Source organism: Anticarsia gemmatalis, chromosome 28 (assembly GCF_050436995.1).
Source record: "Anticarsia gemmatalis isolate Benzon Research Colony breed Stoneville strain chromosome 28, ilAntGemm2 primary, whole genome shotgun sequence".
Taxonomy (NCBI): Eukaryota; Metazoa; Arthropoda; class Insecta; order Lepidoptera; family Erebidae; genus Anticarsia; species Anticarsia gemmatalis.
This window is the reverse complement of record NC_134772.1, coordinates 212,824-239,891: the sequence shown is the minus strand read 5'-3', so window position 1 is coordinate 239,891 and position 27,068 is coordinate 212,824. Positions and strand designations below refer to the sequence as shown.

The 27,068-nt window shown below is 34.3% G+C and overlaps 2 protein-coding genes and 2 long non-coding RNA genes across 8 annotated transcripts in view; 3 read left to right on the top strand and 1 right to left on the bottom strand.

The window, feature by feature from the left end:
- The window catches only part of LOC142984899 (uncharacterized), a 68,212-nt gene extending 57,935 nt beyond the window's left edge, over positions 1-10,277 (top strand). The window contains exon 5 of the long non-coding RNA XR_012960169.1: positions 2,980-10,277. This is a non-coding gene — a long non-coding RNA (uncharacterized LOC142984899). The remainder of the gene's footprint in view (positions 1-2,979) is intronic.
- Positions 1-27,068, bottom strand: part of LOC142984934 (uncharacterized) — a 273,228-nt gene that overhangs the window by 146,727 nt on the left and 99,433 nt on the right. The window lies entirely within an intron of this gene.
- Rpn9 (regulatory particle non-ATPase 9) lies at positions 11,041-16,698 on the top strand. The gene is made up of 9 exons (XM_076132756.1): positions 11,041-11,199; positions 11,857-11,970; positions 12,473-12,608; positions 12,981-13,129; positions 13,601-13,760; positions 14,372-14,557; positions 15,148-15,288; positions 15,781-15,951; positions 16,580-16,698. Exons 1-8 carry the CDS (start codon positions 11,084-11,086, stop codon positions 15,934-15,936), a joined length of 1,158 nt encoding a protein of 385 aa, XP_075988871.1. The 5' UTR covers positions 11,041-11,083; the 3' UTR covers positions 15,937-15,951; positions 16,580-16,698.
- The window catches only part of LOC142984897 (uncharacterized), a 45,076-nt gene continuing 35,970 nt past the window's right edge, over positions 17,963-27,068 (top strand). For 3 of the 5 annotated variants that reach the window (XM_076132774.1, XM_076132775.1, XM_076132771.1), the window contains exon 1: positions 17,963-18,095. The gene's annotated coding sequence lies outside the window, so the exon portion shown is untranslated. Of the gene's footprint in view, positions 18,096-18,225; positions 18,443-18,465; positions 18,745-27,068 lie in introns of those variants that run through there. The other 2 variants (XM_076132772.1, XM_076132773.1) reach the window with 2 other exon arrangements.

Below are 27,068 nucleotides of genomic sequence, written 5' to 3'. Positions count from 1 at the left end.
CTCCTCCTAAACGAGGGAGGGGTTAGGCCTTGAGTCCACCATGCTGCCCAAGTGCGGGTTGGGGACTTAACATACATACTAATATGATACTATTATTATTAAAAAAAAAATTTATAACTCGAACACGGTCATTTGATTTCAAACTAAGCAGAGCTGGTACGATGGTAAAAAAATACTAAAAATGCTTACATACTTTCAAATAAATACTTATATAATATAGATACATTGACAAGTCTCAGAACAGATACTCATGCTCATCATACAAATATTTATCCTGAGTGGGATTCGAACCCAACAATAAATACCACCATTAAAACTACAATCAAAATCAACCCTTCCAACTATATTAAACAAAATAATTACAGCAAAAAGTACAGTAGAGTATCTCAAAAGAGCTCTCTAAACGCATAGCAACAGCAGTCAATGTTTGAGTCTAGACGGACCCCTACCCCCCTACACCCCCTACCCTCGCCCCCTACCACCTCAACTCACCCCCCATCGTCTAGACGGCCGCTAGACTACCACCCTTCAATTCCAGTAACTTAATACCTGTATAGCTATTTTAAGGGTTGTGTTTTCACGGGAAAATAATTTTTCGGGGGTTGAAAATAATGAGGGTTTAAAACTGTTGAAAGAATGTCGTTTAACTAATATTATAAATGCGAAAGTTTGTATGTATGTATGTTTGTTACTCTTTCATGAAAAAACTACTTGACCGATTTGAATGAAATTAATTCTTCTTCTTCTTCTTATCGTATGGTTAGTGGTCATCCTAGTGTCAAAGTTGTTCAAGCCGCCCGAAGGTTGACGTGGCTTAACGACGATACTAAATTAAGTACAGTGATAACTTATAACCTGAATTAATACATAATATTATTACCCTAGGAAATCTTTTCACGAACGAAATCGCGAGTGGAATCTAGTATTATTATAATTACGAAAGTTTTCGATGTTTGTTACTCTTTCACATAAAATCTATTGAACAAATTTCAACGAAATTAGGTATACACTGTCTCACTTATAAATGTTGTTTAAGCTGTCATTAGTTACAAGCATTTTGTGTAAGGCGTCCAAAGCCAGTTGCGCTCACCGGTCGGTAAACGATCTGTTTGTTAAGTTAATCTTGGCGCGGTCATTCCACAGATGGGTGACCGCATAGTCTGAACTGGGCGTCTCTGTGCTTCGGAGGGCACGTAAAAAGTCGAACCCGGTTGTTGTCAATTAATTTAACAGCCGTTAAGCTACGTCAAATGCCTCCGGTTTGAACAACTTCGACACTAGGTTGACCACTAACCATACGATAAAGAATTTTGTCATATTAAATACGGTAGATGACTACTAGTCAAATCAACTTCTCTTTATGAAAAGTCAAAAATACATTTGAGTATAGGAAATACGAAATAGTGACGTCAAAGTTTCGTATTTTCGTTGGTATCAAATTAGTGCTTAATAAAATGTTTCAGTCTGTAGTAATTACAATTTCAACACTATTTACCAGCAAAATTACGTAGCCTGGGCATTTTATATAAAACTTTTACGAATACAAGTTTAATAATTTTTCGTTAACACAACTACCCAAATTTGAATTTGTATATTTAGTGACAAAACACAGTATAACTCATCAGAGCTTTCACCAAGTTTATTATTAAACAGTTAATAATAAGTATTTTACCAATAATGTATTTTATACAGCAACAGGTGTGTAGTACATTGCGTTTTTTACAAAAACAACTTAAAAAACAGCCGTGGGAAAGCAGACAGCTGCATGCAAGTTTAATTTGTAAAAAATATACACCGTTTTGTGCGAAATTTTCGAGTATTTTTTGCACAAATTTAAGGAAATTGGGGTGAGAATTATTTAGTATAGGGGTGTGATATTACTAAGGAATTCTATTGAACGATTATTAGTAAGATGGTAACTGTTTTTTATTTAAAAAAAATGAAATAAATTCGTGTATCGAGTTCTTAAATATTTTGGTGCTTAATGTCGTGAAAATTGGTAAATGAGTTTAGCAGTAATATCGTAAAAGAAAGACTTTCATAATGATGATATAATATACAGAATTTCACGCCTTTTTCTCATAGGGGTAGACACCAAAGAACGTCACTATAATAATATTAGTATTGATAACACGGGTTTTGATTTTGATAAATAGTTTAATTTTTATATTATGTTACTAGATATTGATTTGCCTTTGATTTACAAAAGATACTAAATAGGACTACTGATAATGGGTTCTGGTGTTCAATGCCCGGATTGAATCATTTTTTTAAATGCTACACATTAGGGGCAAACGAGAAAACCTAATATTATTCAAATCGGTTCAGTGGTTTTAGTCGTGAAAGACAAACAGGCAGACTTTCGTATTTATAATATTAGTATTGATTATTGGCTAGTGTATGTTATCTTATCATATCTGTCAAATAATGACATAAACAATACTAAATTATTATGACAAGCTGTGATAATGTCAAATTAATGTTTAACAGAAGTTTGAAACACAAACATTATTGTAGAGATTCAAAAATATGCATTAAATTTTGTGACATTTTTAATTATATTTTTTTGTATGAAAGTATCAATTTAATTATTGCTATTGGTCATCAAACAATACACTCTAATTGTAAAATTACTTTGAAGTTAATATACAATAGTAATTTCACTATTTTTATATGTATAAACGGTGTTAACACATTTTCGAAACTGATTTTAATAATAATAGGATCACATGGATGTAATAGTTAAATATTTTTTTTAACAAAAATGCTTATGAAAAAAATGCCTGGGAGTGATGTTTTAGAGATGTTTAATAAATAAATAAATAGAGAGTGTACCTGGGTACTGTACACACGCGACATAAACAAAATCTTGAACAATTATCTAGTTTCAAGGAATCTTGCTATCCAACCAATATAGTATAAGATATCATTATAGGAGTTTGTATTTCATAGTTTAACGTATACCTTTCTCAATTTCAGGTTACAATCAACCAGTGGAGCAAGCCAGGAGATGACAGCAGTGCAGTTCTATCGTATGGTTAGTGGTGAACCTAGTGTCAAAGTTGTTCAAGTTTTTGAAGTTAATTGTTATGTGAAACAACAATAAAACGCGCTGTGTTAAGTAACTAGTACATTTCATAGATGTAGGTGCAGTGTTTGAGCTGAGCGTCTCCGTGATACAAGTCACGCTTGTTGTTTAACATAACTACAGTTCACCACAAACACTTAAACTACTTTGACACTAGGTTGACCACTAACCATTTAGAAGAAGGCAAGATAAGAGTAAATATGTATGAAAGTATAAGAAAAGATATATAAGCGCGCTACTTAGTACCTTATTATGATAGTGGAATGATAAGAATTCATCTCCCATGCAAGTGATCGAGGGTTTGAACCCAATGAGTTTTCCAAGTGATGTGTGTATTATAAATAATGATCACTTGTTACAACGGTGAAGGAAAAAATCGTGATGAATGACATGTCTGACAGTTGTTTAACACAGCTCTTGAAGGAATGGAGTCTCATTTGGTCAGCGTGATGGACTCAAGGTCTAACCCCTCTCTCATTTTGAGAGGAGACTCTTGCTCAGCGGTGGTATAGTGGGTTTTAATTTCTTTATAAGGATGATTGATTATGTAGATTACTTTCTGATCTCTGCCGTCTCTCTGTCTGAAAAAGTGTGATTGTATGTTTATATGTATGATGATCATAGTAGTCCTGTATGACAATATGTATGTGAATGAATCAAAACATGTAAGTAAGGATCGCAGAAAGTAACAGTCTTTGGGCTCTGTCAAGCCATGGGAATAAGACGTGTATGTATGTACGTATGTATGGGATGTATAACTGATTATGAAAATAATGGATGAATTCTAAAGTTAGTTGTAGCTGTGCTTTCTAAAGTAACAAAATAGAAATTCTTATAAGACCCTTAGTCAGATGAATAGAAAAAAATATTCGACACGTATTTTTGCTTTTTCAAGATAATTAAATATAACTAAGTCCCCAACCTGCATTTGGTCAGCGTCGTGGACTCAAGGTCTAACCTCTCCTTCATTCGGGAGGAGACCCTTGCCCAGCAGTGGGACAGTAATCAGTTTATTTATTTATCTATCTACATGATGGATAAACAAATAAGTTAACTGTTGTCGGACAACGATTGTCAAAGGTGTGACAATCATTGTCCGACAAAACACAACTATAGTACTCGCTATTTAACTTTATGTATGTGAATATAGCAACAAGCCGCTGTTGAAACATAAATACAAGAGACTTATACAAGGATATTTTTTAAGACAACTCCCGCACTAAGAATTGCTCTTGTGTCGCGGGGACTTTTACGAATATACAAACAACGGACACAAAGTACAACTAGACCCGAAACAATTATTTGTGGATCCAAAAATAATTGTTCTTTGTGGGAATCTAACCCACGACCTCCCGACGCAATGGTAGCGGCGTGGCGACCTAAATAACGCTCTTCTTGTATACGTCTCTTATATTAGGTCGGGGAAAAAGTATTTTTGCATTATAGTATGTAAGAACTTGTAATAAAATCTTTTCTCTACACAAAAAAGCTCGATACTTGGGTACCTCACGAGCTCACTGAAAGAAACCTAATGAACCGTGTACTCATTTGTGATTCTTGAAACCAAAGAGATTTTATTACAAGTTCGTACATACTATAATGCGAAAAGACTTTTTCCCCGACCTAATAATAATTATTTCTGACATTGTTGCTATATTCAGGGAAATAAAGTTAAATGGTTTGTTATTGCACCTTGCGGTACAAAGCACTTTGGGTGTTTTTTATTTATATAGCTAACATAATCACTGTAGCGATATTAGAAATTATATTATTTTTGTTCTGAAGCACAATGTCTGCTATTTGGCTACTAATTGTATTATTTTATAATTATTTTTTCCTATTTTCTGTGTATTTTTTATTCGAGTGATTGTTATGACTTTTTTTGGTTTTAATTTTGAAATATTTTGCTTGATTTTTTAGGGTTTTAGTCGAATTCAAAATCAAGTCATTTAAGGTCATAAGTTTACGCTTGTTTTAGGCGTTATAAATAGGTACTGAATCTATAAATAGCTCGGAAAGTGTAGTCTTATAGAAAGAGCTAGCAGCTCACTCAATCTATTTAATTAAGGCATTTGAACCGAACTCAGTATAAATAATATCGGGTCTGGTCAAAAAAAAACTTGACTTTTCACTGGTGGTGTTCGTCACAGCGCAATATGAGAGTGATGTAATAGAGAGTGTACCTGTGTATTGTACACAACACACTATAAACAAAGTCCTGCACAGTATCCGATTATCAGGATTCAAGGCCTAACCCCTCCCTCATTACGGGAAAAGACCCTTACCCAGCAGTGGGACATTAATGGGTTAAATTTATTTATCCGAATATCGGCTAGTAAGACAATAGCATTTTTAGCAAGACTGATTTAGATACTTTTTAAAGTCGCAAAGTCATAACAATCGCACGATTTTTTATGTGATTCGTTTTAGCTCATGGCCCCCTTAACTGAAACCCGTAGATCCGAACTTGTGCGTTTAAGCGTTGGGGAAAGCTTTGCGACTTTTTTGTCGCACAGTCGCAGATGCATCAATAATCGCATCTAAACTCATCGAATTATTAAAAAAACTCTAATTTTAAATTTTGATAGATTTTTTTTTCTGCGATTTTTTTGTCGCAAGTCGATAGTGCGTCAATTTAGTCGCAATTGTGAGCCCCCACACAAGTTTGGTGATACGTGGGCGCAGTTTTGGCGGGAAGTCGTCGTTCTTCGAAATTTTCTACCCTTTTTTCTTTCACTATTTTTTTTATTTTACGTGTAGACATTAAGTTATGTGTCCTAACTATGAATTTGGTAGTTGACTGGGTTAACGAAAAATGATTAAACTTGTACTCGTAATATGTTAATTCCATGTATGTTTCTCCGTTAATAATGTCGAAATGTGAACTCTTACGAATGAAACATTATATTCGGCACTCATTTAATGATCAAAATTCGATATTATGACGTCACTTTGTCGTATTTCTATACTAAAATGCGTTTTCGACATTTCATAAAGAGTAGCTGATTTGACTGATAGTCAACTACCCTAGTTTCTATTTCTTAACTTCAACGGAAGAATGCACAAACATCTTTCAACTATGTAAAACTGTCAAATAATATGTTGTTTGTCACTGTGACGTGTCTTACACCCAGATATTGAGCACCAATATTGAATTATGAGACTGCATTTGACCACAAAAAGCATATTTTAAGAATTGGCCCGAGTAGTCACGAATTAGTCAATCATATTTCGTCACTTTCAATCAATTTTGAAACTGCTTGTGAGTGAAAAGAAAAATACTCACTAATTAAGTTTACACGCAGTTAATTAGTAAGACAAACCAATAAGTCAATCACTATTATATTCTAAAAGTGACTAAATAATTTGACTAATTGATTGAAGTCATATTTTGATTTCATAGTTGACACATAACTTAAATTTTAGTTGTAGTTATAGTAAATATGTTATTTTCTTTTATTTTGTTGTTACTTTTTGTATAATGGAACAATTCTGTTAAAAATATTATAGTCTGTTTCAAATATAATTGAAATAATAATAGTCGAGATTTAAGGAGCATTTTTTATTAACTATGACTTTTTCAAGTGATGTGTGTATTATAAATAATGATCACTTGTTATAACGGTGAAGGAAAACATCGTGATGAATGACATGTCTGACAGTTGTTTAACACAGCTCTTGAAGGAATACAAAGGAATACAAAACCCTCTTACTTGGTTAACTAGATGGACTCAAAGCCTAAGCCCTCTCTAAGTCCGGGACAAGACCCTTGCCCAGCAGTGGGACAATAACGGGGTTGATTTCTTATTACAATTTTATTTTAAATATGAGACTTAAGAATATTCTTTCTCCTTATCTCACTATATTTATTTAGACTGATATTTTTAACAGAATTTGTCTGAATGTCTGTAATAGTAAATGTCTGTAGTTAGACAATTATTTTGATTGCAATGGTCACTCTTTGATGTATACCACTGTTTTATACTTACCCTCTTATTCACAAACACACTATAAACCTATTTTAGTAAAAAAAACTACTAAAATACGTTTTCTCTTTTTCATTTCGCTAAGGAGTGAAAGAAACAAAACTCTTTATAATCCTTTCATAACTTCATATATTTTTATGAATAAGAGGGTTACTATCTTAATAATAAACATCGTATAAGCTTTGATTAATTATACAGTGTTTTGTCACTATTAATAAATGTTGAAACTGTCATTATCAGTCTAGCCTTTCTTCCAACTATGTTGGAGTCGGCTTCCAGTCTCACCGGATGCAGCTGAATACCAGTATTGTACATGCAGCGACTGTCTATCTGACCTCCACAACACAGTTACCTGGGTTATAACACGATACTAAGTAAGACTGCTTGTCAGACTTTCAAGCTTCTGACTACTGTTAACGACTGTCAATGTTGTAACTGTATATGAGTGAAGACAAATCACTGTATAACTAATCAGAGCTTATATCACGTTTATTAGTGTATTATTTGATAAACATTCTTACCGAATCTTTAAAATTGTTATACGTAATTTATACAAAGACAGATTAATATTGACAAATACTAATAATTCTAGATTTTTAACATAATACTAGCTGACCCGCGCAACTTCGCTTGCGTCACATAAGAGATAATGGGTCTAATTTCCCCGTTTTTGTAACATTTTTTACTAGTACTCTGCTCCTATTGGTCGAAGCGTTCCTCGATAAATGAGCTATCTAACACTGAAAGATTTTTTTGAATCGGACCAGTAGTTCTTGAGATTAGCTCGTTCAAACAAACAAACTCTTCAGCTTTATAATATTAGTATAGTATAGATTTAGAATCGTAATAATAAGTAAAAGAAATGGTAAGATTGTTTATCTAAATAATACATGTTTATATATATTTTACGGCAAGCACTTACCTATAGTTAGTATTTAATCTTTCTGTTTTCTTATTGTAATCGTCAGGCCATTCTCAATAAACAAACGTGAGTAATGGATAGTTTAACTATGGTTTAGTTGAATGCCCAGACTTGTGACATTGGTAACTTAATGATAGAAAATTTATTTGGTCAGGTTTATGTCATTTCCGAGTTAAGTTTAAAATTCATTTCTTATTTTATGATCTACTTTTTGTCAACAATCACTGATGTGTTATTATTAAGGAAAATGTTGTTATGGAGTGCAAAATGTCAATTTCGTTGAAATGGAATTTAAAATGTTTTACTAAATTACATTTTTAGTAATACTATTTTTGATCATGTCAAAATGTTATTCTTGTTGAAGTAGGTAAGGTACATTCAATTTTGTTTGTCAAACGAATGTCTGTAAATACAAAATTATATACTTTGATTCATATGAGATATTTTGTAATTTAATGTTTTTTTTAAACACAGACTGTAATTTGTATCGATGTTTTAGTACCAATAGGGATGACGACTACTTTTATATTTTTTTATTATACTTTTTTACAATCTACCAGGCGTATAAAAAAATGTCGTTCTCCTTATTAGTATGGTCTCCTGACGAATAACATTTTTTTTAAATATACTAAAGTAATTCTTTTGAATGTTATGTAAGTATATTTATTTTATGAAAATGCAGTATTTCCGAAAAGATAAACAAAGCATTGGTATAAACCTTCCGATTATATATAAATATGATAATTTTACAAGCTATGGCACGGTGATATATTATTATTCCCATTTTTTACAATAATTCAAATAATTAAAAGCAATAGATTTCTAAGCAAATGTTTTATACCGATGTTTATAATTTTTAAAGATATTGTGGATTCAGTGTACGTTTTGTAAGTATGAGTAGTATATTTCTCTCAACATTAAATGTCGATAATCGAATTAAGAAATAAAATATTTACGTAATATTTTCTTATACCAGTCATTCATAAATCCACAGTATTTAATTTTCGTTGGTAAATATAGTCAAATTGATTGATGTATTTTATCATAAGAATAATAAGTACACAAGGCCTTATCACTACCTTGTAAGGGGAGATTTTTGAAACAAGAAATAGTTAAAGTAGATTTGTAAAGGATTGAATTTATTTGTCAATGATTTACTCGCTACTAATATGTTTATTTTTAACGTAATTTTAATCGAAACAAGGACGCAGAAGTACGCAGATGGACGCAGAAGTGTGCAGAAGTTGGCAGAAGAGAAGACTGCCGCGGATTGTGTGAGGTAGTAGGTTGTATAGTACTGTATTACAACACTTGGGAGAGACTGTACATCCTGCTAACTTTCCTAATCCGCGGACATTGACAACATGGGACCACTGCTACAAGAATGAAGAAAGAAGAATGAACGATTTGTAGATTTAAGTATCATTTTAGCAATATTGAAGTTTGAAAACTTATATTTTGAATTATTTACAGATTAGTATTTTTATATAAGTATGTAAAGATGTACGTATGTAGCAAAATATGTTTGTAGGAATGGTAGCCGGTGAAGTTCTTTGGTTTCTGCAGAATATTGTGTGATTTTATTTATGTTTATGTTGTGTATAAATAATGTCATCATTTAAAATTATTTCATTAGTTTATTCAAATAATTGTGTGTTTAAATATAGTAATTTTGCGTCTGATTTTAGTTTGTGTCACTTATTTGTATAATTGCGCAATTTTTATTCCGGGAGTATTTTAATAAAAATATAAATGAAACACTGAAATTCTGGTAGCTTTCGAAAATTATTTTGGTCTTCCTCAAGCATTTTTAAATGTTATCCGCTCGATACGCGATAGTTATAGTATTTACAGTAATTTACAGATACTATGTTCAATTGTATGTTAACCATCCAATAACTATGTTCACTATGTTACATGAAAACGTTCATGTAATTTTACATGTGTTGCTACGGATTTGATTAAAAATATATCATTGCGGCAATTTGTGAACAATTCATTACCAATCAGTACGGAGGATTTTCTTTTACGAATCAAGACCTGTGTACTTAGTCGATATAATAAACGTCTTTATTCGTAATTTTATTTGTTTTATTTAAACAGCCAATAACCTAAGTTTAGTTTCATAGCAGCTTAGATTCGAATCCTAACTCACCACTTACTAGAATTTAGTTAGATACTGCATTACATATAACTGCTAATCACACACATATCACATAACGCATAGTGCATCTGCTGGGTTCAAATCCCGGAAATGCAATAAGTCAGACATTAAATCATTGTTATTTATACGAGGATTAACGCGAATATCCATTTTATATATTTCTGAAAAACTTATACATACTATTACTAGCTGACTAAAAAATTTAGTCATTTTGGGGTATGAAAAAAAGATGTTAGCCGATTCTCGGGCCTACTCAATATGCCCACAATATTTTATGAGAATGGAATCGGTCAAGCCGTATTGGAGGAGTACGGTAACTGCATTGTGACACGAGAATTTTAGTAGGTATGAATAATAAGTATGTGTAGTCTGACTGCTGATTACGAGGTTCCGGGTTCGATTCTAAATAGAAACAAGGCTTACATAGCATATATCTATCTATCTATCTATAGCCTTCACCTAGAGATGTTTAAGTTACAACGAAAAATTACTTGTAGTCTCTGCTGATTAATCTTTATTTTACATACGTGATGGTTATAGAAATTAAACTAGAATTCATTCATATTTCAACGAACAGTTAAGAACCTAGTCAATGAAATGTATGACGTATCAGGATACACGCGAACAACAATTGATATTAACAATAGGTACAAACAAATACAATAATACTACACTTATTTCGTCTCGAGGTCACTTTAAAATACAATTATTTATCTATATTTCGCCATATAAATAAAACTTATAGCGCTGTCTCTCGTCAAGTAGATAAATTAACGTTTAAACTACTCGTTACTAGATGGCAGCACTTGTAGCCAACTTCAGAAAGGCTGAATCTTTAATATCTGTGCTTCAACTGACAGTGACAACGTTGATTTGCGTCTCGCAACTAACTTCATATCATTACAAGTAACAAAACTAGAAAGATGGCTACGGTTAAGTTTGCGGTGATCGATGTTAATGATTTTCTATCTAAGAAACAAACGGCTGAGCCTGATTTGGCCGCCGACTGGGCTAAATTAGAGGAGCTTTATAATAAAAAGTAAGTAAAACAACCCATTCTTTATATATTTCATGGTAAAGTGAAGTTGACAAGTCACCGTGTCTTTGTTAGCATATATTTCTTGCATTTTCCCTATTTCCCGCTGCTTTTTTGCTTCATTATCTTTGTTAAAGGTATAATTCTGTCTATAAGTTATTAAATATAAACTTACTAGTGCTAAAAACTATAACTTTTGTTGTGTTTTGTCAGTTCGTAATGAGGTTATGAATCTTCAAAATTCTTTGATTATTTACTCGTTTGCCCCACTTCTACATGTATTAAGTTATCAAGAACTCAACGATACTGATCTTTCTTCTATACTCTGTGTATTTTATGGAAAACTGTAACCAAAGTATAGAATAGGTATCCTGTCAGTCAGTAGACCATTATTGACTGAAACATACTCATTGTGATGTTATTTATCTGTTCAAATAGTTCTAAAACTGACATATTTTAGCAACTTGTAAGGTAAGAATCTGAAAATAGCAAGTCATTCAACAAAACAACACAGTTGAGCACTTAACTGATTGGCATCAAGCATTTACAGAATCATCACATCTATTAAACACCTACCTATATGGGAAAAGGCATGATTTTGTGTGCATAATATATTAATATAAAATTTAATTATTTACTTATTAACATTGTATTTTCCAGATTATGGCACCAGTTGACACTGAAGGTGCAGGAGCTGGTGGAACACCCGGTGCTGCAGTCTGGAGACAACTTGATACAGCTCTACAACAACTTCCTTAGCACATTTGAGAACAAGTCAGTATTATTAAATACTTTAGATTAATGCCAATTTAAAAAGCATTTTTCACTAAGTTATAAAAGATCTAGTTTGAGAATAGATCCTTGGCCAGCAGTGGGATAGTCACAGGGTAAAAAATATTGGGTAATCATTTAATTTATGGACATTGTATTCAATAAAAATTGGAAAAAATATGTAAGTAAGTCACCGCACAGTGAAACAGCAAGTAAATGCAGATAAGTATAGTACACAACTAGAGGGTTTGAATAAAGCCAAAAGCTATAGGGAGGAAGCCAAATAACTGTATTTACAAAAAGAGTCAGATCAATGTTGTTTTTAGTATGTCTTTAAATCACACTCTTCTTCTAAATCTCTGGTTTATGTATACTACACATGCTTGGTAGTGCCTTTATTCAGATTCAGACATACACAATTTTGTGGGACATGCTGTAGTTCTGCCTAACGGTAGTCCAATGGAATTGAAAACAATACTTAACTATCTATGTACTTTGTTTCCAGGATCAACCCCCTATCCCTAGTGGAGATAATAGCCCACATTATTAAACAGTACTCCAATAAGAAGGAAGCCATTGCATTCCTTGAGAAAGTTGAGGTTAAAGTCAAGAGTAACGATGAAGCACTCACACTCTGTAAAGTAAGTTCAATTCACTTTTATATACATACATACATAATATCATACCTATTATACCCAGAGGTGTATGAAAGACACCCACATGTCACCATTAACAATGTTTGTCCCACGTAATAGGAGACAGAATGCTATAAATAAGGCACATTACCTTACTCAGAGATACTAGAGACATAAAAATTAAGCCTTTTTCTCAAAGGGGCACTATTATTGAGAAACTTTCGAAACTACTATTGAGAAATATTCCATTATAAATTAGAGAAGACTAATAACATTTTACTTGTCCCGGAAATAAATCAGTCATTTACACTACCATCAAAACCAAAATTTCCTGAAACAAATAAAAATCTTCATAACTTGTTCTCCTCAATTTTCCAGGTGCTCCAAGGGCAGATATACCTGGAACAGCTAAACGACCTGGACTCCACAGAGAAGATCATAGAACAGCTGGAGGGCACACTGGAAGATGCTGACGGAGTCACCCCTGTGCACGGCAGGTTTTATAAACTTGCCTCTGAGTATTACAGGTAACTACATACATAGAAACACTCTACTTTCATCAGAGACTATTTTAAAGTAGATATAAATCAATATCAGAAATGTTTTTTATTTATATTTGTTGTTTCCCTACCTGGTAAAGTGTTGGTTAGATTATCAGGTGGAATATCAGTTGAATTATCTGACACATACCTATAACTTGTGAAACTGGCCATTAGTTGGATTGTGGTGACTTTATTGACATACAAAAGACAAACAGCAACCAAGGTTCTTGAACAGTTGGTCAAATTATTTCCAGTTTTTTAGATATAGAAAAAACTTTTCACTTAATGTTCAAATTAAAAGTGATTATAAGAACAGGAAGTCTAATCCCACTACCATATGGGATTCATAGCATGGAAGAGAGATAGAGAGAATGGTGTTATAAGTGATACTTATTAGTGGCTTTAGTTAATGAGAAATGTAACATTTAAATGATAAATTCGTATTGTTTGTTACAGAGTCCGCGGCCCCATGGCTAAGTACTACCGCTGCGCGCTCCGCTACGTGGGCTGTGCGGGCGGCGGCAACGACCTCGCGCCGGCTGAACGACGAGCCACCGCGCTCAGACTAGCTCTGGCCGCTGTTATCGCGCCTAATGTATACGATCTAGGGGAACTGGTTAGTATAACATTATTGTAACACTACTAGACTGAGGTATGAAGGATATATTGTGTGAATGCAATGGTTAAGGAAGAAACAGAATAGAACTAGAAGATTATAGGATACTACAGCGTTTGTAGCAAGAAGGAGGCAATACAAAAGATCAATAATATTCAGTGGGTTTTTAAAATAATATAAGATCAGGGTGTCAAAATAAAGGATAGATAGAGCCTTGAGTTACCATCCTTATTAAAAACCCCTCAGACATTTTCTCTTTACTGTCCAATTTTTTTTTGTTGTCGGTGCTGAAAGAAGCTAACTTTGTTTTGCAATTAAACCTTAATGAACACTTCCCTAAACTACTCCATCCACTGGCAAAGACAAAATAAGGAACCAGTCGATATATTAAAGACTTTTCAGTCGATTTTGTTCTATATAATGATATACAAATAACTTAGAAACGTCGTTGCCTGCCTTAAATTTGAAGTTATGGGCCACTTGCGTGGGTGAGGATTGATTATTTGTAAAATCGAACACCATTTTCAATGAATATTTTTAAAACTATGAGATACATACAAATCATACTTTATTCTCAATATTATTTATCAACCATATTCTCCACATTCCAGCTAGCCCACCCCATCCTGGAGTCCCTAGAAGGCACTCCAGACGCGTGGGCGTGCGAGCTGGTGCGGGCCGTGGCCGCGGGCGACGTGGGAGCCTTCGAGAAGGTCCGCGCGCAGGCGCACCACCCCGACCTGGCGCGGGCCGACAGGCAGCTGAGGCAGAAGATCGCTATACTGTGTCTTATGGAGGTAATTGTAGTTTTATAGTAGGTGTAATAAGAGCAGGCAGGCCATCCTGGGGTTATTGTGTATCTGAACCATTTGATAGCCATTGTTTCTAAAGCCCCACTATAATCAACGAAAACAAATATTCGGTAAAATTTCGTTTGTTCCTCACCCAAATTCTATATGTTATAAAATGTCTGTCAAACTATGGTACAAGAACATAAGGCATGCTTATCCAATGCTGCTGACTTTGAGCCCAAAGGAAAAGGTTCTAAACACCTTCAACATTTGGCGTTCTCACGAAAGTGGGTACGTTAAAATGATGGTGTTTGAATGTTGGATGGAAAGCAACAATAGTAACTTTAAAATTTACATACACTAGGAGACAATTGAGTAGGTGATCGTCCCTACGGACTAGAGGGTGTTCCTGTGAGTTGCATCCGAACACTATAAACAAACTCCTGCACAGTTGGTTTTGTTCAACTTACTGGCTGCTATAGCCGAAGACACTCAACGCAGACAATGATTAAGATGGGTAACTGTTTCTTAGTATTTAAGATTATAGTCTTCCAGTTTTATAAGAGAGTTATAAATGATATTGTTTGTGTTTGTAGATGGCGTTCAACCGCACCTCAGCGCAGCGCAAGCTGACGTTCGCGGAGATCGCGCGGGAGGCGCGCGTGCCGCTCGACGAGGTGGAGCTGCTCGTCATGAAGGCGCTCGCCGAGAAACTCATCAGAGGACATATCGATCAGGTTACTATTGCCTTTTATATCATGAATTTTTCTTAACGATAAGTATTTGTTAAATATTTAAGATGTTACTTTCGAATGCTAGTTTGATGTTACTTTCGAAATTTTAATATTCGAAGTTTTTTATGAGTTATTTCGTTTCAAAAAACAGATTGTTTTTTTTGGTTAAAAGGTAGTTTATTAGAAAAAATGATAGGCGTAATTAGTATATGTAGATAATTATAGTTTTTGCAAAAAGATGATTAGTTTATTGTAAAAAATTATTTAAAAAAATAAAATAGATTTCCTTTTAATATTTATTTTTTGAAAGGTGAACTAAAAGTCGTTTTTGTGTAAAAATTACTCTAGAACTAAACATGACTATTTTGTGGTAGTTAAACTGGTAAGGCGTCAAAGTTTTCGCAACAATCGGTTGTAGACATCATTGTCATGATCGGTAAAACACATTACCTTTCGCTAATTAGTATACGAACAATACTTACTGTTCTCACTCAGGTATCTCACTGCGCACACATCGGCTGGGTGCGGCCGCGCGCGCTGGCCCGCGCGGGCGCGGCGCAGTTAGCCCGCCGCCTGGACGCGTGGTGCGGCGCCGTGCAGGGCGCCGCCGACCTGCTGGCCTCCGCCGCGCCCGACCTGCTCACTGCCTAGCGGGGGAACTCACAGGTGAGAGACAGAACTTACGGACAACAACTCTCTATTAAAATAATGCTTAAAGTTACATCTATCGCTTCTAAGCACTTCAAAATTACAGCATTACACTAATCTATCTATTGTATGGTTAGTGGTCAACCTAGTGTCAAAGTTGTTCAAGCCGCCCGAGAGGCCTTTGACAAGGCTTAACAACTGTTAGTTACACTGTAACTTAAAATAAACTGGTGCCTCAGCAATTGACTGTAGAATATTTAAAATAATAGGATATGGTTATTTACATGTTTTTACTTAAAAACTGTGACTGTGTAGCATTGACGAACTCAGAAGCTTTTCCAAAACGAGCTTAGCTTTAACTTTGTTTCTATATACATATGTGTTTATATGGCTCAATCCTAACATGAACAAAATTTACTTTTTGCATTGCCTACATCTGCGCATTTTACTTGCATTCATATTAGGTCGGGGAAAAAGTCTTTTCGAATTATAGTTTGTATGAACTTGTAATAAAATCTTTTCTCTACACAAAAAAGCTCAATATTTGGGTAACCTCACGAGCTCAGTGAAAGTAACTCATCTAAAGAAAAAACTAATATTTTACAGTGCAGAGTTGTGTTAAACTTAATCTTTTGTAAATTTTCAGGCGAAGTATTCTACAGGATGAGCAGAGAACAGCCTCGTAGCCATGGAATGTATTCGTCAAATCTTCCTTTACCTTATATTATTTACTTTTAAACAAATAAACTTATTATTAATTACAAATGGCTGTTTATTATGTAACCTTGTTCAAATATATTTGATATTATTCAATCAGATGTTTCTATAGCTCAATTATGTTTACAATTTAATGCTTAGTTATTATCCCTAAAGAGACACACAAATCATATTGGTGATGTTTTACAAAAGGGTCAAGTGCTTAGTACTCATAACCTGCAGTACTGTATGACAAGATGTATGGATGCAAATGAAGCAATGAGACTTTGTAAGGATTGTAAGGAGTCACGTTCTTTAGTCTGCCTATCTCTTTGGAAAGGAGAAGGATGGATTGATGCACATATTTACAAGTACATACACAATTAAATGGATGAAAATAACATATAAATATTTCCTGAAAGAGTACTATTACATAGGATTAACAGTAGGTCTTAAAATAGCTAGGCTTGTATCTTGTGATGTAATTACATAAAATCCTACCTAATTATTTGTATGTAGGTATGTTAACTATGGTTAAAATAATTAAAGCTATTGAGATGTAAAAAGTACTAGCTAAACAGTGTATGTTTAAGTGAAAACGTATATGAGAAAAGAAAATGGAAAACGATTAGGTACTATGATCTAAGTATCTCAAAAGCTACAAAGTCTATTGTGATGCGTATTTAATTATTCTAACTAATAATCAGTTGCATAAAATACCTACCCTCAATGCTCATTTGAGCTGAAGCTAACTTTAAAAAGTTATGCAGTAGTTTTCAAGATTTTCGTAAAAAGATTAAAAGGCCGCAAGTCAGTAAATATCTTTCCACAGCTAGATATCGTTGAAGACAGTTTTACACATTACAGCTAGCAATAATAAGGAAAAATCTAAATATTTTAGGCAGTAACTAAATTTAAAATAATAAAAACACAAAAATTAAGATCACTACGAATGCAAACGTAAATTGTTATTTATTCACGATTTAAACACACATCACAGCACTAAAAACTTTTAGAATAGTTAAGTACTAAAACACTTTAAACTAAATAAAACTATTTTTCATGAATATTAGCCGGAAAATTAGCAAAATCCAAGCTTTGAACGAGAAAAATATTCCCGCTACGTACTCATGTGACAGCTGATAATGTTGCCACTACACAAATATAGTGTGCCGGCATACAAATCCCAGATAAAGAATTTAATCTGACATTATGAAGTATTTTGTGATCTTGTTGCGTGTGTTATAAAATTAACGACGATCGTTAATTATTTATACCGTTTTGAGGTCACAATAGTAATTAAAAAGTTAGGCAACCTAGAAAGAAGAACCGAGTCAGATGCACGTTTATTGCAAATGGCGTCCGCCTGACGGATGATTGCTCGCGTCAAAATGCAATCGCGATGTTCTATCCGTGTAAAAACCTATAATTTAACGTTCTAAGCTTTACATTTACATTAACAAAAGGTGAGTATTTATTTGTAATTGTAATATTGTGGTTACGTAATAAAATGTTATTGTTAAAATGCTTCCTAATGCTCTCTCTCGCTCATTTGTTATGATTCGTTCCCGTCATTATTTACAATCGGCAACGTATATGCATCTCTTTCGGTTCCACAGTTTTCTTGCAATGGGTTTTTCATTTTTAAGTGTCCACGAGCGAGACAGGGTCGGAGGGGCCCGACGGAAAAATATGAACAAAATTTTGTGCTCTTAAAAATTATTGATTTTTCATCGTTAAAAAAAACACAAGTAGTCGTTCGCTAATTGCATACGTGATGTGAAGTGTGGTGTGTTCGTTCGGTCCCCAAAGAGTGAGTATTATGTCTATTTTGGTAGTTTTCCCTTATACGAAGGTTGAGAAAAGTCACATTTTTTCAGTAAAATGAGCACCGACCATATTGGTGTATCGGTGTGTTGTACGCGGCGAGTCAGAGTCTGATTGTTTAAATATTGATTTTTTTTTATTTGGGCTATTTGCATGTGTGCGTTTGAATGTTTATAAGTTGGGGGCCTGCGATATGGTACTATTTTGGGAACGGCCAAGTGTTCATGTTCCCCATTGTGACTCCGACGCTAGACCGTACGAAAAGTGTGTTTAAAATATTTCAAATCGGTAAGTGTTTTTTAAAAAAATCTACGATTATACGCGGTTAGTTTTATCGGTCGTAACTTTAGTTAATATTTGCTTCGGTAACGTACTCGATAAGATTATTAAATAACTATATTTTGAGGCCTTATTTTTCATGAAAACGCAGTGAAATGTGTCTTTAGTCTAGTGGTGTGAGTGTCGGAAAATATCGTGAATCATTACACGTTTTGTTTAGAATGTGAAGTGATTTCCTTTTGAAAATAGTAAACAAGTTCACTTGTAAAGAGGTTCTTTATGTGGTATTTTTGTGTAAATAACTTTTCGTTATCCTGAAAAAAATTGTCATTAATTATAATGCTAAAAATGCATTATCAGTTTAGTTATTCATGACTGAAAAATGTACGTAGGTACCTACTGTATGAACGATGTTGTACCTACGTACATTTTTTATTTTACACTACGAAAAATATAGTAAAATAACAGCTAAGTATTTTAAAAAATGCACCTAATTTTTTTTTTGTATTTTTACGGTTTAGTGGTCAATTTAGTGTCAAAATTGTTGCCATCTTTTGAATCAAATTACGGCTGCAATTTGTGTTAAACTTTCGTGTTGCATGATTATTATCAAATATTACACCAGCTTTTCTTAACTGTAATTAATTAAAAATATTGTCTATATTTAGCTTAAAAAAACTTTCTTACTCGTTTTTCTAAAACTGAAATCTCTATAGGTAGGTACCTATAAGTAAATAAATTGTATTTTACACTGCCGGGTAAGGGTCTCCTCCCGTAAGTAAGGGTTAAGGCCTTGAGTCCACCATGCTGACCAAGTGAGACTTGTCTTCAAGAGCTATTAAACAACTGTCAGACATGTCATTCATCACGATGTTTTCCTTCACCGTTATAACAAGTGATCATTATTTATAACACACACATCACTTGGAAAAATTCACTGGTAGTTGAACCACTTGCATGGGAGGAGATTTTTATCCTCAAATTTTTGGTTAAAACCTTATAAAATTGTATCATAAAATTGACCGGTTTTGTTATCATAATCTGAAATATGCTATTTTTATTTAGAAGCTCGCCGGAAATATGACAATACATATAATAATCGTATAATCTCGTCTATGTGATAATATGTACGATAGCTACGGAATTAATATATTTATAGGTTATTTTGTTCTCGTTTTTGTTAAGTAACGTTTAGCTTAAGTGATGGTTATCTGATAGATAGCTTTCTTTAATTATTAGGTTTAATCTAGGACTAATAACAATCGGTGATTCCGTCCATGGGAAAATATTTCTCGTAATAAAACTAGGTTTTTCTTTCTCAATAAAAAAATATGTGGCATCCTAACCGAAATAAAAAACCGAAAAATAATGTTATAAAAACGACTAGTAACACTTACATTTAGCTTCCTGAAGTGCAATTAAGTTATAAAATCACGCCCTTTTTCATGTGGGTATTATGACCAACGAACTTTTTTCGAAAACTCGTTTATGTATTTAATTCATAAACTGTATATAAATAACTCGAATAAAAATCCGAGATGGAGATCTCGGAAATGCAGACTGAACGAGGAAATCCATTAATTAACTCGCAACCCCTTTTATTTATTAAATATTCTAATTAGATTCTTATAGACATTCTATCCTACCCTCTCAATGACGTCAGACATCTATGATCTAGACTAATTTTAAACGAGGGACGGAACTAGAAAACCAACTATTTCATAGAAGTATTGTAGAAGAATTCGTCTGAAAGGATTCTATATTCCAAATCCTTTGCTATTTCTATAATTTTCGTAATATACAATAATGTCCTAGCCTTGGCTACGGCGACAAATTTCACTGGAATCGACAAACGGTTCAGGACTTTGTTCACAATGTCCTATTGTATGCACTATACACAGGTACACTCTCTATTCCATCACTGTCGTAGCTAGGTGTGACGGATAACCGTCACGACCAGGGAGAGGTCAGTCGCAGGACCAAAGAATATCACTGGGTCCTTACAAACTTCCCTTGCTTCATTCACATACATACATGTTGTCATACAGGACCGTCGGTTACGAGTAGCATCTGATCTTTTTACAAGACATCACCGATATGATCTGTGTATGTCTTTCTTTCTCTATTTTGTACTCGCTTTTGCCCGCGACTTCGTTCGTGGTTTGTGACTTAGGACAGAATTTTCATACAAACTTTCATACCCTATTTTTTGCCCTTGGAGGTAGAATTGATCAAAATCCTTTCTTAGCGGATGCCTACGTCATAACATCTACCTGCATGACAAATTTCAGTCCGATGCGTCCAGTGGTTTGGGCTCTGCGTTTATAAATCACTATCCCCCGATTTCTGAGTACATTTAGCGGTAGTTTATTTAATAGCGTTTCTTTACATGAGTTCAAACGCTATTGAATAGATAAACTACCGCTAAATGTACCTCAGAAACCAGAGGTATGTCAGTCAGTCAGTCACCTGTGAGTTATATATTTGTATGTATTTCACTTGATAACATGGTGTTGTCAAACATGACGGTATAAAGTGACGTGGGTGACGTCACACCTTATCTATTTACTTGCAGATGTTTAGCGCTAATGCTTACGACATTTACCTTACAAGAATACATTGTAGCTCATTTATGTTGGTACACAGATTGTACAAGTTAAAAAGTCTCTATATAGGGAAAAAATAAAATGTTATGTATTTGAGCACTCAACACACTGTTTCCTAACATTTCGCAGTCAGGGGACCTCTAAGAAATCAAGTACAATTTCAAGGACCCATCTGAACGGCAAATAAAATGTCTTCTGCTATAAAAAGCACACAAAAACCTGTGTTTACTTTCTAGCATTAAGCTAATTGAAAAAATGGTAATTATTAAGGTAATCATATCTCACATGTTTAGAAGATGATATGATAGTGAAAAAAACAGCCTTTTTAATTATAAAGGGATATCTTGAATGTTATCTATCACTGAGTAAAATTTCATGGGAATAGGACTATCTTTTATCGTATGCCACAGACAGACATTCGGACATACAAGATAACGGTTCACAAAAAAACGTGTTTTTTTATTCAAAGTCTTTGCTCTTTCCCGGAGTATAAGCTATATATATTTTCCAAATTTTACCTAAATCGGTTCAGTAATTTAGCTGTACACGTAACAAACGTACTAATTATCATATTTATTACATATACTTTGTTATTATGTAAAGTACAAACTATTCGTGTGCCAAAATTTGATAAAGATCTGTTTATTATTTTTTGCATACAAGTTTATTATTAGAAATATCTATATCTATAGATAATAAATAATATGTAATACATACGTAATATCACGCCTATATCAAAAGGTGTAGGGAGAGTAAAGAAATACGCTAACGTTTTGCCATTTACAATTTTAGTTCCTTGAAACTAATATTCTGTGTCCCACTGCTGAGCAAAGGCCTCTCCCCTAGAATGCCAGTCCCCTTGGTCGCTTGCTGCGTCCGACCAACCTTCCAGGAACGCGTCTATGTCGTCCCGCCATCTCCGTTTGGGCCTTCCCCGTTGCCGCCGACCATCTTGTGGCACCCACTTCGTGGCTATATTAGCCCATATCACGGGGTGCAACCGGTGAACATGTCCGGCCCAATTCCACTTTAGCCTGGCGGTTTCTTTGCCCACATCGGTAATACGCGTTTTGGAGCGTAATGAAGAGTTCCGGACGTGATCCGTCCTCTTTACCTCAAGAATGCTACAAAATTAGGCTAGATAAAAAGAAACAAACTAATATAAAGCGAGTCTGAGAAGTGTTCTCATTATTAATTAGAAAAATATCTATACCACTTTGTCCAACCCAGGAAACGAAACCCATGACCACATACACATACACTACCGACCGCGCTACATAGGCAAAGTTTTTATAATGAAATATCAGGTCGGGGAAAAAGTCTTTTCGCATTATAGTATGTTTGAACTTGTAACATCTCTTTGGCTTCAAGAATCACAAATGAGTAGGTACACGGTTCATTAGGTTCGATAAAAAAATAAAATAAAGTTCGAAAATATCGAGCTTTTTTGTGTAGAGAAAAGATTTTATTACAAGTTCATACATACTATAATGCGAAAAGACTTTTTCCCCGATCCAATATTGTAAAATGTAAACATACTGAAAATGAAATAATGTTTTTTAGGAATTTAGTACAATATTTAGTCACTAGTTGAAATATTTTCAAGCTATATTTTTAACATAACTTTCATATGACTGTGTAACACTAGTAGCAAAATTATGACAAGAATTTCCGGATCGTTCCGTATATTCATACTTTACTAGCCAATGTAATTTTTTATAGAAATGTCTTTTAAAGATTTTTTACTTTGACTTTTTCTTTTAAACCAAGACTGCCTTCGTAGGCGCTAGTATAGTATGCTGAAGATCTTAAAGTCCCAGATTCGATTCCCGGGAAAAGTGAAATTGGACTTATTTCAGGATAGTAATGTGTCCAGTATATGGCAATAGAGTTCCTCACTATATTCTTATAGAGAGAAACATAAAAACAAAAAGATACATTTAAAAATTGCAATAACCTATTGGTGCTATTTGCTGTTTTCAATCCTTTCTTATGTGCCTTCAAAGCACGGAGACCCTTCAAGGGTACTGGTTCTTCGTAAGGCTTCAAGTCGGTTTAATACTACTTGTCGATCAAGTACTAAAATTACTAGAAAAATAAAATAATTATGTTTACAAAAATTGGCAACACCTTATCGGGGTCATTGACCTATTGGCGCTTATTTTCAGGATAAATTTGTGATTACTAAATAGCACGTATAACAAAACTATTATATTAACTAAGTAATGTAAATAAATAAAATCAACCCATTACCGACGGTCCTGTATGACAACATGTATGTATGTGAATGAGGCAAGGGAAGTTTGTAAGGATCGTACCAAGTGGTATTATTTGGTCTCTACCAACCTCTATGGGAAAAAGGCGTGATATTATGTATGTATTACTGTCCCACTGCTGGGCAAGAGTCTCTGTACGGAATGAAGTAGTCTTGGGCCTACCACGCTGACCAACTGAGGTCAAATGGTCACGTTTCTATTGAAATTGAGACGCTTAACGATCTCTGGGTTAAGCAATTCTTGCCGCGATCATGTCATAGATGGTTAACTCGGTATTTGAACCGAGCGTCTCCGTGCTTCGGAGGGCACGCTGAAAGTCGGTTCCGGTTGTTGTCAAATAACAGTCGTTAAGCCACGTCAAAGGCCTTTGAGTGGCTTGAACAACTTTGACACTAGGTTGACCACTAACCATAAGGTAACAAAAAACATACCCTCTTATTCATAAACATACTATAAATCTATTTTAGTTAAAAAACTACTACAATATGTTTTCTCTTTTTCATTTCGCTAAGGAGTGAAAGAAACAAAACACTTTATAAGCCTTTCATAACTTCATTTTTTTTTTTTTTTTTTAAAGACAACTCCCGCACTAAGAATTGCTCTTGTGTCGCGGGGACTTTTTACAAACATACAAACAACGGACACAAAGCACAACCAGACCCGAAGCAATTATTTGTGGATCGCACAAATATTTGCTCCGTGTGGGAATCGAACCCACGACCTCCCGTTGCAGTGGTATCGGCGTGGCGACCTAAACCACTGCGCCACGGAGGCAGTCAGTCATATATTTTTATGAAGACACATAGACTAGTTCACTCAACTAGACCTGCCCTATGTAGTCTATTTGTTATCAAAATACCTATTGTTGATAGTGTTATCAATACACAGTGACTCAGAGTGATGTGGCACTTTTAAAATTTTGTTATTGATGTGTTATCAGTGATAAAATATATACGTGACTTTTGAATTTTATGAATTAGAAATATTAACGAAAACCAGTGTAATATGTAACTCTGCTCACACCTTCGGGTGTAACAAGCGTGATAATATTATGTACTAGAGGCCGCCCGCGACTTCGTCCGCGTGGAAACCCTTACCGTGTAAACCCCGATCCATCGGGAACTCCGGGATAAAAAGCCTATGTGTTATTCTGGGTCTTCAGCTACCTATATACCAAATTTCATCGTAATCGGTTCAGTAGTATTTGCGTGAAAGAGTAACAAACGTCTATACATAGTACATACATAGGATTGTCTTAATTCTTCCGGCTAGGCAAGGGCCTCCCCTCGGAATGAGGGAGAACTTAGACGTGACGTGACTATACTATTCCTTCAAGAGCTGTTAAACAACTGTCAGACATGTCATTCATCACGATGTTTTCCTTCACCGTTATAAAAATTGATGCTAACTAATAATAAATACGTCATTAATCATTCATAAATACGGATCGTTTTATCAATAGCCTACGTTAAAGATAAGGTAGTTAATTTTGCTGATACTACCATCGGTGAAGAAATAAATTTCAATATTCGTAAAAAAATTGCGTAAATTTACGAAAAAGTAGCCCAGCGATGACTTAAACTTTATTTAAAGGTCTCCGTATTACGGAGGGCACGTAAAAAGTCGGTCCCAGTTGTTGTCTATTAAAATAACAGTCGTTAAGCCACGTCAAAGGACTTCAGGCTTGAACAACTTTGACACTAGGTTGACCACTAACCATACGATAAGAAAGAAGGTTGTAAGGTTGCATTTATCATAATTAAGTAGAATGCCAGAGTTAGAAAGCTTATTCTTCTCTTCTCTTTTACGCAAACACTGCTTAATATATTATTATGAAATTTAAAATATGATAAATTTCTGACGCACTTAGTCGGCGCGGTGGATTATAAGCCCCCTCTCTCGTTTGGGAGGAGACCCTTGCCCAGCAAAGGGACAGGAATGGGTAAAATGGTGTGTTTTATAAAACTGCCCGGTTTAAAAATAAATTTTACATATAAACCTTGAATCACTCTATCTATTAAAAAAAACTACATCAAAATCCGTTGCGTAGTTTTAAAGGTGTAAGCATACATACATACAGACATAGAGACAGAAGCGGGAAGCGACTTTGCTTTGTACTATGTATGTTACATGTATATTTACCTTACGAAATAATGAGAAAGTTTTGTCTAAACCTATTCATGTAGACCTCACATGGGATAATATGATAATATAAATATATGACATAATATTATTATGTATTGTAAGCACTAGTTATTTACTACAAGTGATATCATGCAGACATCATTTTGTTAGTGTTTTCAAAACAATGCTTTGTAATAGCGATTTCGTAATTTTTGACCAATTTTCTGTCATAATTTTACTGTCTCAGTGTTACCGACTGTTCGAAGTGTCTCGAGTACGATTCCCAGCTACAGCAAAATACTATTGATACTTTAAAATTTACTTATTTAAAGACAACTGACTGACCCGCACAACTTCGCTTGCGTCACATAAGAGAGGATGGGTCATAATTTTCCCCGCTTTTGTAACATTTTTACTGGTACTCTGCTCCTATTGGTCGTAGCGTGATGATATATAGCCTATAGCCTTCCTCTATAAATAGGCTATTTAACACTGAAAGAATTTTTCAAATCGGACCTGTAGTTCTTGAGATTAGCGCGTTCAAACAAACAAACAAACTCTTCAGCTTTATAATATTAGTATAGATTAGTATATGACAATGGTTTCGACCCCTATTACATGGGACTAACATTGTTAATAGCGAAACGTGGGTATTTCATACACCTCTGCCTACTCCTCAGGGTATAACAGACGTGATATTATGTATGTATGTGGACGTATAACCCAGGTAACTGTGTTGTGGAGGTCAGATAGACAGTCGCTGCATGTACAATACTGGTATTCAGCTGCATCCGGTGAGACTGGAAGTCGACTCCAACATAGTTGGAAGAAAGACTAAGCTAATATGTATGTATAAATGTGGAAAAGGAAAGAAAATACTTCGTGTTAGTACAAGAAGCCATTAAAATGCTTAGCGAAGATAGCTAAAGGGAATTGTGTTGTAGAGGTCAAATGAAAGACAACAGTTAGTCAATATGGTTTATAGATAAACTAAGTTTTGTTCCCGACTTCTCTTGTTATAAGTAAGAGTAGAGAAGATTATAATATCAGGCCTATTATATGCGAAGGTGTAGTGTTAAGTAAATAAGTGTTTATATGAGGTCTTGGGTTTGATTCCCGAATTGTATGTGCAGAATAACTGTCGTTGCAGAGTTAGAAGTAAAGTTAATCGTATATAGACAATTTAATTGAGTTTTTTTATTATATTTCTTATTGTCTATATTAATAATTTCGTCAAGGGGTACGGTAGATTCGATCGAAGCCTTATATGTACATTTCATAATTTCTTTCTTATAAGGTGATAAGACTTTAGCCCAACTATAGAAGT